The following is a 15,193-nucleotide window of genomic DNA, read 5'->3' on the forward strand; positions in this document are numbered from 1 at the left end:
AAATGTTAAAAAAATTAACCCAAGCATACTATTCTCTATTTATACATAGGTGACCATATCTGAAACATGTTTAGCAGGTAGTGCTACTGGAATAGAGGACCAGCAGGTCAACAACAAATCATTTTAATGCATTTCTCATCATTTGTTAACATCTGCTTCCTATCTTTTGATTTTCTATGACTCCACTTAAAAGTTCACCTTTTCTTAGCTTCTGAGTTCCACTGCAGGAGGCTAGTCACAGGGAAAGAAGGATATTTTCTAGACTGATGACACATGCCATCATATATCCTGTGAGGTGCATACTTCAACTTGGTGGGAGAATAGTTAATTATAACTTTGAAACAAATATCCAGACATGATGGACTGTGACAAAACTGGCCTGAAAGCCTTCATTTGGCTGGGAGAAAGTGCAGGAGATTCTGAAACTAGATGGTGCATAAGAACTAATATTAAATTATTGAATATATACAGTAGTACAAAGCAACATGCAAAACAGGTGATTTCCAGTCATAGTTCCATTTTTATGATGTTACTGTTTTTCTTTTAGGAAATGGAATACCATAATTAGCACATGATTAATTCATCCTGCTGCTGTGTGGTCACAAGCAGGTGCTATTTTCAGGATTTTGAAAAACAAAATCAAAGTTAAATGAAAGCAAGAGATAATACCATCTCCTACATCACCACTACTCATACAGTCAGATAAAAGACAAAGGCTGTTTAAACTCCATAGCACTTAAATATCAGCCGAGCCCAACTCCAGCCCCCCCCAAGAGTGATCAGAAACAGGCAGTCCTGGTGCACAGACAGGAAACAGAGAAAAGGAGAAGGAAATGAATGGGATGAGACACAGAGTAATGTAACAGACAACATTTGGCACCAGAAATGTGCTGGGTCATGTTAAATGCTTTACCTGGACATTTGCTCTTCCCACCTAAGGGAGTTACTGTTACTAGCTATATTTTATGGTTGAGAAAACTCTGGCTCAGAGGGGCTTAATAACCTGGCCACCAGAAGCGTATTCACATCAGACCATCTTTCCCTTTTGGAGTCTAGGATGAGAGGCAGTAAAGAGAGGTAGAAGATGAAGGTGAGAAGGCAAAGCCCAGATACTCTTATCGATGGGTCAGATGGTCTGCTGTGGAGTCCCTGCCTGGTGTAGTCAGCTAGGCTGCTAACTAAAGGGATGGTGGTTAGAGGCCACCCAGAGGCACTTCAAAAGAAAAGCCTGATCTAAAATACAGCCATTGGAAACCCTGTGGTGCACAGTTTTACTCTCACACATAGGCAATCACTATGAATTGGAGTCAGACTGACAGCAGCTGGCATGGTGAGCTGCACAGTCCTCCCTTCTGGCTGGCCGGTCCTGAACAATGCAATGAAACAAGCGACCCAAACCCTATGCTGCCTGTTCCCAAAGTGGGGCAAGCACCCTAAAGAAATCTGCATTCTCTTCTCTGGTCATGTTACCCTGGCTGTGGACAAAGCCACCCAACACACGCTGTTTACACTGAAGATTAAAATTTAAAATTTCACAGCACTCTAATTGCAGCCCAGGAGCTGAAGACAGAGGAGAACGCCCACACACCCATTTGCAGGTGCACCGAAGTTCTCCACGAGAACATGCTGGGCACCTCATATTCATCTGCAAGTGTGGAATTACTTAAAAATTAATGAATCTCAGGACATAATTTTTAGTGGCACCTTCGCCAGAGGTTAGAGCTCTAATCTTTACATGGAAGCAATTATTAGCAGCAATGATTTTATTTGTCAAGCCACACACTATTCTGTCTCTGCAGAGGCGTTCACAGAGTGGTACAGACAGTTCAATTAAAATGTAATTATCCCACGGAACCGCCACATCGGCTCTGAGGCGGTTATGTCTGATAGATGAGACACAGACCTGGGAAATGGGGACCTGGGCATCTTGTGACTCTGCCGCTGGCTGAGGGACTTCCATTAAAGAAAGGAATTATCCAGGACTCAGTTTTTATGTCTATTAAAGGCAACTAACCCTGTCTACTTGTTAAGAGATTAAAGAGAGGAGAATGAAGACCAAATCAGTAGAGAACTTTTAGTTCTTTTTTACCCCCATTTATTTTCTCATTATTTAGTACCACCCAAATGCTATCTCATCCATGTTTTTGTAGTTGTGTACTGTTGAGTCAGAACTGACCCACAGCTGACCTGCTGGTGAGATTTCAGAGGCAGTTAACTGCATGGGAGGAGACTGCCCATCCTTCTCCTGCAGATTTTGATCTTATGATCAAAATCACAAGACCTTGATTTTCATAGCCAGAAAAATATCTCTCCTTTAACCTTTAATTTCCAAGTAATTTAGTTTGTACTCTTCACTCTAGTTTTTCTTATATTCTAGTTTGTTTCATTACTACAACTAGAGGTTTGGATTTATTCTTTAGTTCTTTCATTTTGAGGAGTGCCCAATGTGCTCTTCCCTTTTGGTTTTCTAACCCCAGCACTTTACATTTTAATACTTTGTTCTTTCATCTCAAGCTGCTCCTTGAAATATTCTGTTCATCTCTGTCAGTGCAGCAGTTCTTTCCTCTATGTCTGACCTCCACAATCAACACTCTTGGTACCAGCAGCCAGGAAATAAAAACACAATTTGCATTGGGAAAGTCTGCTGTCAGGGACCTCTCCAAAGTCCTGAAGAGCAACGATGTCAAGTCTGGAGACTAAGGTGTACCTGATCCAGGCCATGGTCTTTGCAGTTACTTGCTATGCATCAGAAAGCTGGACAGTGACTAGGGATGATAGTAAGAGAATTGATGCCTTTGAGCTGTGGTGCTGGAGAAGCATATTGACTATACCAAGGATAGCTAGGAGAATAAACAGGTTCGTCCTAGAGAGGGTGAGACCAGGCTGCTCCTGGGAAGCAAGGATTCTGAAGCTTCACCTGACATACTTTGGACATGTTGCAAGGAGGGACCAGTCAGTGGAGAGGGACATCATGCTTGGGAGGGTGGAGGGATGGAGAAAGTGAGGGATACCATCGATGAGATTCAGTGACTGGGTTTTGGGAGTAGGTGTATCAGGGACAATAAGATTGGCACAGAATAGAGCAGGGTTTAGGACGTGTATATATGAGTCACATGTGACTTGACAGCACATAAGAACAAAAAAACATTATTTTTTAAAGTTAAGAAATTAGGCATGCTCATAGGCAGTAAGACTGGAGCCTATCATATGCTTCTTTGTTGTTAAGTGCTGTCGAGTCTAGCAACACTATGAACAAAAGACTTGAGCCCTGTTCTATAATTATCATCATTTCTCTAAGTTCAGAGTTTCCAGAGGCATGTTGTTTAGGAAGTGGATGCCACTCCTGCTTCAAGGTCTATCTTACTCTGGGAGCTCCACCAAACACTGTCCACCATGGGTAACCATTATGACATTTGACACACCAGAGGCACAGTGTTCAGCATCACAGCAACCCCAAGTTACTTGAGTCCACCTCTACCAATGGCTTTATCTAGCTGTTCTTACTGTGTGGAACACTGCTGTATAATAAACATTTCGGCTTTTGTACATAGGGTCGCTATGAGTCGCAAACGACTCGACGGCACATAACAACAACAACAACAATACTGAGTTAAAGGTTGTGGAGGTGGGAGAACTGCTGATATATGTCCCTTACTAGTTAGAAGCAGGAGTGGCATCCACTTCCTAAACAACTTGCCTCCGGAAACCCTATGAACTTTGATACATGTCGATAGTTATAGAGGGGCTTCAGGCCTTTTTGTTCATAGGGTGGCTATGAGTTGTGCTCAACTCAAAGGCAATCAACATAACAACAACTACTAGTAAGAGCACATAGTGGGAACAACAGCTGGAGGCCTGTCCATTAATTGCCGATTTAAACTAGAGTTTAGTAGTTTTCTATGTCATTATAACAAGTTACAGTCCTCATTATAACACAGATTGGATTACACATGCACAGGCTACCATAGCTTCAAAACTTCGCAGTAACTACTTGCAGCCTTAGGTTATGACAGTAGTTTTGCCTTTCAATATTAGCATTCTAAAAAGAATACAGCTTTCAGCTGTGACTTCTGTCACTCCAGGCCATGACTTCAGAAAACGAAATCTCTTATTTGTTAGACAAGATAAAGGCAAGACACTGATCTTTGGATTTGAGAGGTATCATCCACTTTATTTCATAGCTCTAAGGAGAGACAGGTCTTTTTTAAAAAAGAATGTTTGTTTTGCTTGGTTTTTCATTGTTAGATACAAGTTGTATGGCAAGTAAACTAGTTATCTCATCCTAGTAGAATCTAGTTCTATGTCTCATACCAGTCAGCCGCCTGAGGTACAACTACTGGCCTTCCCATTTTTTGAGTAAAGAAGACTAAAGAAAATCAGAGACTATTAGTCCAGTGGGTTTGATCATGGCAGATTGTGAGGATGACACAGGAAAAGGCAGGTTTTTGATCTGTTCTTTAAGGTTGCTATGATTTAGCACCTAGCAACCCATCAGTCCAAAGGACTAATGGATATGAACTTTAGCCTTCAGAAGAATTAGCAGATGTCCGGCTATCACATCTGACCACTCTGAAAGGAGTCTCAAATAGAAGGCTCCTGAGAGAGCAGGAGAAAAATGGAGACTAAAATGCAAAATAATAAAAAAGACCAAGCTTGCTGGTCTGAGAGAAACTGACTAAGCCTTGAGACTATCGCTCTGAGTCACCTTTCAAGCCTGGAACTGTTATCATTCCCATAACTCAACTTCCTGCTAAATAATAGACAAGCCTATCAGGTGGTCAGGAACACCAGGGAGGAACACACTGTTTTGCCCAGAATGGAGCTGAAAGGACGGAAGGGGGATAAGAGGGAAGAAGGAATAAACACAGGAAACATAGAGAGGACTTGGAAAGAGTGCTGTTCCAAAGCACTGTGTGTATGAATTATTGAGTGGAAAACCAGTTTAGTCTGTAAATTGTCACTCAAATAATAAGAAAAAGCTTTAAACATGAAAAACAAATATAAAAATACCAGAAAACCTTTTTTTTTTGTTCCTCCAAGCAGATATTGTGCTCTGTTGCTCTGTTGAGTTAGGACTGACCCATAGCTGATCCTCCAGCAGATTTTCACAGGCAGTTAATCTCATGGGAGGCAACTGCCCAGACTTTTCCTGCAGAGTGTCTGGTGGTTTCAAACTGCAAGACTTCCGGCTTGCAATGCAGCTTCTCACCACTAGGCCACCAGAGCTCCCAAGCAGATGAGACTCTTTTCTGAGTCTGCATCACAGGGTGATTCTTAGCATATAACAGTTGCTGTTGCGAACGCATACCGACCCTGGAAGACAGAGTAGAACTGCCCCATGTTGTTGATGTGTACCTTCAAGTCAGAACTGATGCATAGCTGAACCCCCTGCAGGTTTTTCAGAGGCAGTTAATTACACATCTTCCTCCTGTGGAGCAGCTGGTGGAATAGAACTGTGTGCCTTAGGATCGCAGCACAGCTTCCTGCTACCAGGCCACCAGAACTGCCCCATGTTGTAGGTGTGTACCACAGAGTCAGAACCAACCCATAGCTGACCCTCAGACAGCTTTTCAGAGGCAGCTAACTGCTCAGGAGGAGACTGCCCATTCTTCTGCAGAGCAACTGGTGGCCTCAAACCGTATGCCTTTGGGATTGCAGTGCAGCTTCTTGCTACTAGGCCACCAGAACTGCTCCATAGGATATCCAAAACTCTAATATTTACAGAAGCAAAATGACACATCCTTCCCTCATAGAGCAGCTGGTGCATTCCAGTTGCCAGTCACTGCATTAACCTACAACTGCTTAACCACTGTGCCACCAGAGCTGCTTTCCTATCCTAATCTCTTAGTAACTCTATTTCCATTCATACCCCCCCCCCCGCCCCTCCCCGCCAATTACTCACTCTGCTGTAAATTCTATAAAGACTGCAAATGCGTAGAGGCCAGGGACAATTTATAGGCACTTTCCCTTCGTTTGTGAAAACAACACAGAATGATGTCAGGTTGATTTTTACTTGTAATTTGAAGATCAGAGTGCTTTCTCATTCATAGTGATATTTTAATAATAAATACCTCAGACCTTGGCCAAAGTCAGCATATGTGAAAAAAGGACTTTAGTCCCTGGTGATGTTTCCGTGTAGGATTGATGGATGATTTCGTTCTCTCTTTGTCCAAGTTCTTTTGGCCCTGTGGCTCTTCATACTGCCACTACTCTAATTTATTAGCCCTGTCAACTTTTATTTTAGTGGAGGAGAGATACTCACTTTGATGCCAAAATATGTATTTTTTTAAAAATCATTAAAGGATTTAAGCGGATACTTTTGACCTAATTAAGGATCAACAATTTTTCAGCTAATTTCCCCTCTAACTTCTAAAACTTGTAAAAGAAGTTTGTAAGGCAGCTAGATACCTATGGATATAGCCTTGTTCTTCCTGTCCTATCTTAATGAGCTAAGGCTGTTTATGGATGATGGAACAGCTGCCAGATTCCGCCCCCAGGGTGACAGCAGCTCAGTTGTGGGAGAAGTGAAGCTTAAAATTTGCATATTCTCTGTATACATACAGTAGGCATATATATAGGCACACAAATCCTTATTAGCTTTGAAAATGACATTTCAAAAACCTACTTGCCTACTCTATTCTTTTGCAAGGAGGAGGGGTGGAGTCCAGGTAGATGTGAAATAAAAAGGATTAGAGCAAGGCAAGGGCAGCTATAGAAAGACCAGGTTGCATTACTTCAGGTGGGAAACAAAGGCAGCTAGGATTAGAATCATTAGAGTGTAGCTAGAGCAAAGCAAATCTATTCAAGATTATTTGAAGGTAAAATGAAAGGGCTTATTGATGGATTGATTGGATGAAGGAAGAGAAAGAGAAAGAAGAGATGAAGGTGAAGTCAGTGCTTCTGGTTTCGACAAGAATGTGCCGTATCCAATAAGGTAAGAAATGTAGAAGTTGATTTGAGGTAGAGATGTTGTTTTTGTTGTTAGGTGCCATCAAGTCAGCTACAGCCTACAGTAATTCAATGAGCAGATCTGAACCTTGCCCTATCCTCTGCCATTCTCACCATCTCTGACATGCAGTAGCCCATTGTTATAGTCACTGTGTTAATTTTGGTAAGGGTCTCTGTGGGAAGCCAAATATCAAATTTAATATTACTATTTAAACAAATGATGCATCAGGAGATGAGAGAGGTGCAGATACAAGCTGGAATGCCCTCTGTAGCACCAAGGCAGACCTTAGATGTTCACAGGAGTCAAGCACCAAGGCAGGCCAGGTGTTTCACAATTCTTAGTTTGTATTTACTAACACCTCCCTCCTGAGATAAGCTTAAGGTTGACAATAGAGGAAACATCCCACCTCATTTGCAAAAGATTGCTCTTTGTGAATTATTTCCCCATGATTTTTCTTTGTTATTTACTTCCCAGTGATTTTTCTCTGTGATTTACTTCCTGGTGATTCTCAATAAAACCACAGAAAGGCGTGGCTTAGGGGCTTCAGCTCTTCCAGCTGTTAGCCCCCTGCCTTCATGTTTTCTGGCCTGTCCTCCACTCCTGTGTATCCCCGTCTCTGTCTTTTCCCTTGGCCAACAACAGGTCTTCCTCTTTTTCTCTGACGCTCCACCTTACCCAGCATCAGATCCTTTTCCAAGGCTGGCCCCTCTTGACAACATTTTCAAAGTATATGAGACAAAGTGTCACCATCCTTACCTCTGAGGAGCGCACTTCCCTCCAAGACAGACTTGGGGTGTTGTTTTTTTTTTTTTTTTCTTTTGGCAGTCCACAGGATAGTCAGCACTCTTCTCCAACACAATTCAAAAGCATCAATTCTTCTGTCATACTTATTCACTGTCAAACGTGTAATTGCACTGAAGTAATTGGATCAAGCACACTTTAATCTTTAAACGGATATCCTTGTTCTTCAGCACTTGGAGAGTTCCTTGACAGCACATTTCCTCCAGTGAAACCTATCTAATGATTTCTTGATTGCTGTTGCTTGTTATGACAGTGACAAAAGGGGACAGAAGAAGAACCGATGCCTTTGGGTTGTGGAGCTGGAGAGGAGCAATTGTACATATCATGGACTGCCAAGAGAATGAGCAAGTCTATCTTGGAGAGAGTGGACCAAGCTGCTCCTTGAAGGCAAGGATTTTGAGGCTCCATCTCATATACTTTGGGCATGTTTCCAGGAGGGACCAGTCCTTGGAGAGGGATGTCATGCTTGGAAGGGTGGAGGGAAGCATAGGAGAGGAAGACCCCAGATGAGATGGATTGACATAGTACCTGGGGTAATGAGGTTAGGAGTGTTAGAAACAATGAGATTGGCTCAGGATAGAGCAGGGTTCAAAGCTATTGTGCATAGGGTCACTATGAGTCATAGTCGACTTGATAGCACATAACAACAACACTGCCGTAAGTGTTGATTGTGGCTCTAAAGATGATAAATCACTGACAACTTCAGTCTTTTTCTCCATCTATCATGATGCTGCCTATTGGTCCAGTGGGAAGGAATTTTGTTTTCTTGATGTTGAGATGTAATCCATATTGAAAGCTGTAGTCTTTGATCTTCTGAAATAAGCATTGTAAACTTCTCCTCGCTTTCTTCTCCACCCCCCCCCAAAGTCTTCTTCACTTTCAGCCAGCAAGGTTGTACCATCTGAATAGTGCAGTCTGTTGATGAGTCTTCCTCTAATCCTGATGCCACATTCTTTTTCATATAGTCCAGCTTCTTAGGAGGCATCAAGTTAATTCCTGTTCCTGGAGGCTAAGTGTGAAGCAGGACTTCTAACTGGTTAGTTTTATATCCATCTGAGGAATTGCATTTCCACCTCAGACAGAGTGAATCAGTATCTACATTTTAACAGGATCTTTAAGTATATATAAGAATCATACATAACAGTCATCTGTTAAACTACAATTTCTGATCAGTATAGCTGAGGTGGTTCTTGTGTACTGTTGAGTTGGAACTGACTCATAGTTGACCTTCCTGTGGGTTTTCAAAGGCAGTAAACTGTATGGAATGAGACGGCCCATTTTCCTCCCATGGAACTGTTGATGGATTTGAAATGTTTGCCTTTGGGTTAGAAGTGCAACTCTTTTACCGCTAAGTCACCAGAGCTCCCTGTATCTGGGGTGGAAATGCAAATTCTTAGCAGAGGGTTGAACTGGAATGAATGTTTGAAGCCCTGATTTAGTTCCTGCAAGACATCTGAGGCTGTATGAGACTGAGGTACAGAAGAGGGGTTGGCAATAACTGAAGCCATGGGAGCAGATAAGATTCCCTGAGAACCTCAGACCAAACAGGAATATGAAGGATATCTGCATATCATGAAGAATATTCATCCTGCATATCAACCAGCGTATGTGTGTGTGTATATGTATATATATATATATATATATGTTGTTGTTGGGTGTCCTTCAGTCAAGTCCAATTCATAGACAGCAACACTATGAACAACATATCTGAACCCTGTCCTATCCTGCGCCATCCTCATCATCTCTGATATACTTGAGCCCATCACTGTGCCAATCTGTCTCATTGAGGGTCTTCCTCTCTTTAGCTGAACCTCTACATTTCCAGGCATGATGTCCCCCTCCAAGGGACAGCCTCTTCTACCAACATGCCTAAAGTATGTGAAGCTTTGTCATCTTTGCCTCTAAGGAGCATTCTGGCTTCACTGAGTCCTATCTGTTCTTTTGGCAGTCCATGGGATATTCAGTACTTTTCTCCAACACCACAATGCAAAGGCATCAATTCCTTTCCTATCATCTTGATTCACTGTCCAGTTTTCATATGCACAGCAAGTGATTGAAAAGACCATGGCCTGAATCAGGTGTACCTTAGTCTTCAAAATGACATCTCCTCAGTAATTTAGCAAGGACCCTGACAGCACACTTTCTTGATTCTATAGGTCTCCTAATCTCCTGACTGCTGGTACTGAGGGTGAGGATTGTGGATCCAAGTAAGATAAAATTGTTGACAACTTCAATCTTCTCTCTCTTTCTCTCTACTCTCTCTCAGTGTCTTTCTTTCTCGCTCTCTCTCACACACACATACATGTACGTTGTTATGTACTGTCAAGTTGGAACTGATCCACAGCTGACCCTCCAGTATGTTTTCAGAGGTAGTAAATTGCACAGACCATATTTTTCCCACAGAGCTGCTGGTATGTTGACAACACAGCACCTTACCACTAAGCCCCACCATACACACACACACACACACACACACACACACACACACACACACACACACACATGTGTGTGTGCATGTGTGCACGCGCATGTGTGTATGTGTATGTATATGTGTGTGTATAAAGAGAGAGAAAGAAGGAAAAATTATAAAGCATAAAGTACAGTGTTGAAAAATACACAAAAAGAAGTGGGGTTGCAAATACTTTTGAGGCATCAAGGACTGAAAATATCCATTAGATATATCAATAAGGCAAATTGGAAAGAACTGGTTTCTGGAGTGGTGAGGCAACACAATATGGAAGTAATCTGAAGAGGAAGTGACTCTGTTCTCCAAGAGTCAAGACTCTTTCAAGAAGTTTGGCCGTGAAGAAAAGTGATAGGTAAGTAACATCAAAATTTTAAAAAATATACTTTAAGGGGAGGGAGTTCTCTGGTGGTAAGGAATTGTGCTTCCAACCCAAAGGCATAAAGTTCAAACCCACCTGCTGCTCTGAGGAAGAATGATAGGCAGTCTCTCCCAGTGCAGTTTACTGCCTCTGAAAACCCACTGGAGGTTCAGCTGTGAATCTGTTCAGACTCAACGGCACATCTTAATGGGAGAGATTGAGACATGTTTTGAATGTTGTTAGGAAAGAAAAGGCAAGGCGCTTGTACCATGGAAATGGGGTAGAGTGTGGATAGCTAATAAGAGAACTCTGACAAGTAGGACAGGAGAGGGTCTTTCGTTGTGACAGGAGGAAAAAGGAAAACAGTATGTGTGGGAGCAGGTAACTAACTGTAGGCTTGGTAGGAGGAAATCTTAGGGTTTCTATTTTCTCTGAGAAGCAAGAAATGAAGTCACTTGCTGCAAATGATAGTAGAGAACAGGATTTAGGCTTGAGAGGAAAAAAAGATAAAGTCTCAGATAACTGCTGTGAAGAATGGGAGAAGGAATCAGGGTGCCTCTAAGCACTCTCCTCCTCAGTAACCAAAGGGTTACATGATTCATAGATCATTAGAGATGCTTTTCAGCTACACAGCTTTCCAAAGAGTATTATGTGCAAATGTAATCTGAAAAATCACTGTTGCTAGATGATTATCCTAAAATTGAAGTAGCATCTAAATGAAAAACAGGCTAAATTTACATTTTTTATAAATCAACACGTAGCATTTTCAACATTCTTTAAGGAATAATCTACATGAAATGTTGGTCTTATGTACCTCTTAAAGGAAGAATATCAAACTCTAGTTCTGACTCTACTCAAGGCCCTATTGTTGTTGTTAGGTGTCGTCAAGTCACAGTCAACTCATAGCGACCCGGTGAACCAAAGGCCTGAGCACTGTTCATAGGGTTTCCGGAGCCAAGGTATTTCGGAAGTGGATGCCACTCCTGCTTCCAAGCTTGTTTTAACTGGGGAGCTCCACCAAACTCTATCCACCATGGGTAAGTAACCATTATCGCATTTGACACATCAGTGTCACAGTGTTCAGCTTCACAGCAACCACAAGTTACCTCTGTACAGCAAATGGACAGACCAGTGTTATACCACTTAGAAGAATGTTTGACAAAAAAAAATTTGAACCAGGCCTGAGGGCCGCAGATTATCACCTACCGACCTACCATAACTTTTGGTCCTTAGTGGCTCTCCAGGGATACAGAAATGTGTCTCGTGGGTATTATGAAGAATTTAATAATGACTCATCGAGCCAGATAGTGGTCAACACTGAGGGGATCTTTCTCTTTTCCTTTATTATTAAAACCTGAACTTTGTTCGCCTAAAAGGTGAGGAGGTTTAGTCTTATAAGGTGAGTCTTAATGATTGCAAGCCCTTCATGAGAATTCCATTCCCTTTCCTCTAACTTATGACTTGGCATGAGACACAAGGAACTGAATGAAACTGCAAGGGAAGTCTGTCGGGTTGTGGAGGGGTGTCTAGAAAAGTTTTCCTCACTCTGGAGACCAGCGGCACGAGGAACAGGCACACCTATTGATTTTGCTAAATGTACTTAATGCCTGGAACAAGGGCGGTCAGTGTGGGACTGTAAGGATCACCAGCCCAAGCGACAGAACTGTCCTTTCAGTGACAGCACCTGAACTGTTCAGTTAATCAACCCTGAAGCAACCTTACCTTGGGCTATATTGCTAAGTGAAATAAACTACTCTCTGTACCCAGAAGAATCCTGATGGACCAGTAAGCACCCTCGGGTGGCCTGGAGAAAGCTGGGCAGTGCAGTAGAATGAAGCCAAGGGACTAATGTGAAACAGGCAGGGAAGTAGAAAAAGGCTGAAAATAAGAAAGCCATGTTTGCCATTCTATGAACAGGAATCATTTTATTGTGAGAACGCATTACATAAAAAGGAAAGGCGAAGGGATTCTGGTGGGAAGGAAGGAGAAAGGAGATTAGGAAAAGGGGACAGGCAGCACACAAAGACTATGAGTCAACCTTCATTCATCTCCCTTTTGCCCTCTTTAGCCTTCTGGGAAATGGACCGTGTTATCTACAGTTCTATAATCCCCTGTATGTCCTTGATCATTAAGGTTTCCTTTTGCAGCCTGTGACTCATTCTCTGTCTCAGATGTCAGAATTCAACTAGCTGGTAGTTTTAGGGAAAGAAAAACACAAATACCAATCACTCCCTGAGGATGTCCACGGCATCCAGAGTCGGGCAATGGTGGTTCATTCAGTGGGCGAGGTACCTTCCTGATCAGGCTGCCTCCCACAGAGCAGTCAGACACCTCCTGGTGAAATGTCTCTTACCAAACCTAGTGACTCAACTCTCCTAGGGATTGAAAAATCACCTCCTACAGCTACTATACAGTCCTAGTCTTTACTACCCTGTTTTTGTTGTTGTTAGGTGCTACTGAGTCAATTCTGACTCACAGCAACCACACTCATTACAGAGAACTGGCCCCTGGGGTTTTCATGGCTGGAATCATCAGAGAGGGAGAGCTGACAGACCTTCCTCCTGTGGTCTGCTAGTCGGGCCTGAACTGCTTATTTTTTGGTTAGCATTGTAATCCTGTCCAAATGCCCATATGAAAGATATACTTTAAAGCATCCATCCCTCCAACAACCACAGATTACTCATGCCAAAATGGTGCTTCTCTTCAGCCAGATGAGCTCACCTCATCAGTGATGGGCTGGAAGACCTGGTGTAATATTGAAGCATTGCTTTCCTTCATTCCTTAAAGTTTCATCAGTTGCATTTTTTGAAGTATCTTTCAGGCTGACTCAGTCATTTCAACTCCTATGTCCCATCTCCATCACAGCCAGGAAGCTCACAGGTTACGCTTTACCCACTTCGACTGCATCTTAGTTCATGACCTCTGATTGCATGTTTTCTCACTTCCCATTCACCTGATAGACTGACGGCAGATTAATAGTTTCTAAACACAACCACCTGTATGTCAACTCTCTCCTCAGGACTCTCCAGACTCTCAGTTGCTTATCATACAAAGTCCAGATTTTGAATTTCCCTCCCAAATTTACCTCCACCATCTCTGTCAGCCTTCCCCAGTTCAAGGCACAGGATCGACATGGGCAAAAGCAGGCACTATGTTCTCCCAATTCTGGGTTGTCACCATGCTGAGAACCCTCACTTCAGCTTCCTTAACTCTTACTGGTTCCTCCAGGCCCAGCTTGAACCTCCCGTCTTCCCTGAAGACTCTGTAATCATAGCAGCTCTATCATAGTCTCCATGAATGACTCCCTGACTAGGCCGTGTTCCTCCTGGAGAAACCAGATCTTGTACTTCTTCGAATCCCTCCCAGGGCCCAGTGTGTTGTTGTTAGATGCCAACAGGCTGATTCTACCTAACACCAGTGCATTTGACAGAGTAGGATGGCACATAGGGCTTCCTAGGTTGTTATCTCTGAAGTGCCAGATTTTTCCTCTTTGGAATCACTGGGTGCTTTTAAACTACTAACCTTTCATTTAGCAGCAAAGCACTTAACCATGTACCACCAGGACTCCTGGTGCATACTATAATGACAAACCCAACCCACTCCTGTCAAGTTAGTTCTGAGTTCTGGACACCCTCCACTGGGATGGTTCTAAAGGCTGTAAATCCTCTTGAGGGAGAATGCTTTCATTTTCTCCCATGAAATGACCGGTGTGTTCAAACTGCCTACTTTTAGGTGGTGGTGGTGGTGCTGTACTGTAAAGTCAGAACCGGCCCTTAGCTGATCCTCCAGTGGGTTTTCAAAGGCAGTTAATCACATGAGGAGACTGCCCATCTTTCTGCCATGGAGCAGCTGGTGGATTTGAACCATGTGCCTTCGGGACTGAAGTACAGCTTCTTACCTCTCGGCCACCAGAGCTCCCTACTTGTAGGTTAGCAGCCCAGATTCTTAACTGACTATGCCAGCAGTGCTCCGGGCCCCACACTAAATAGGGATGAGACATGCATGCACTTATTAACTAATGACTAGCATGAGGTATAAAAGGTACCGTGCCTCTTTTTTCTTACTCTTTTAGTCTTTGAGAAGCCTGGGAAGACAGCAAGGGGCAGCAGTGTCTCCCTGCAGCTCCTGAAAAGCCTGACATACACTCTAGAAGCTACTGATACAGCTGGAAGAATCTTTTTTCTGAAGTTAGGTTAATAAATTTCCAAAGCATTATGGAGCTGATCATACTTAGCAGTAAGGAACCAGATGTGAAGCAAGGAACCAGATGTGAGGACCTGAGGTGAAGAGGTGGGCAGGGAGATCTCTGGAACTACATTTACCACTGTGGCTTCCTCCAGTGGAGTCACTTGGTGCCAGAGGAGGTGGATGCGGCTTGTCCATCAGCATGCCAGATGAGGGGCCTCCTCCCAAAGGGACAGAGGGGATGGAGTAGGGGCCAGGGACACCGGAGACAGAGGGAGGGAACCCGGCCTTTGCTGCTTTCCCTGCTTCATACACTGTGGAGGGAGACGAAGAGCAAGAGAAATTACACTGGCCCACCCTCCATGACCCTGTCACCGTAATTCCTGAGAATACATTTAAGGAAGGAGAGAGAGAGAGAGAGAGAGAGAGAGAG

The 15,193-nt window shown here is 43.1% G+C and overlaps 1 protein-coding gene across 1 annotated transcript in view; it reads right to left on the reverse strand.

Moving 5' to 3' along the window:
* ILDR2 (immunoglobulin-like domain containing receptor 2) overlaps positions 1-15,193 on the reverse strand; it is a 101,836-nt gene that overhangs the window by 9,870 nt on the left and 76,773 nt on the right. The window contains exon 6 of the mRNA XM_006887387.1: positions 14,898-15,074. Coding sequence (XP_006887449.1) covers positions 14,898-15,074 — 177 coding nt within the window. The remainder of the gene's footprint in view (positions 1-14,897; positions 15,075-15,193) is intronic.

This window comes from Elephantulus edwardii, unplaced genomic scaffold (assembly GCF_000299155.1).
Source record: "Elephantulus edwardii isolate Elephantulus edwardi_28Jun2011 unplaced genomic scaffold, EleEdw1.0 scaffold00057, whole genome shotgun sequence".
In the NCBI taxonomy this organism is placed as follows: Eukaryota; Metazoa; Chordata; class Mammalia; order Macroscelidea; family Macroscelididae; genus Elephantulus; species Elephantulus edwardii.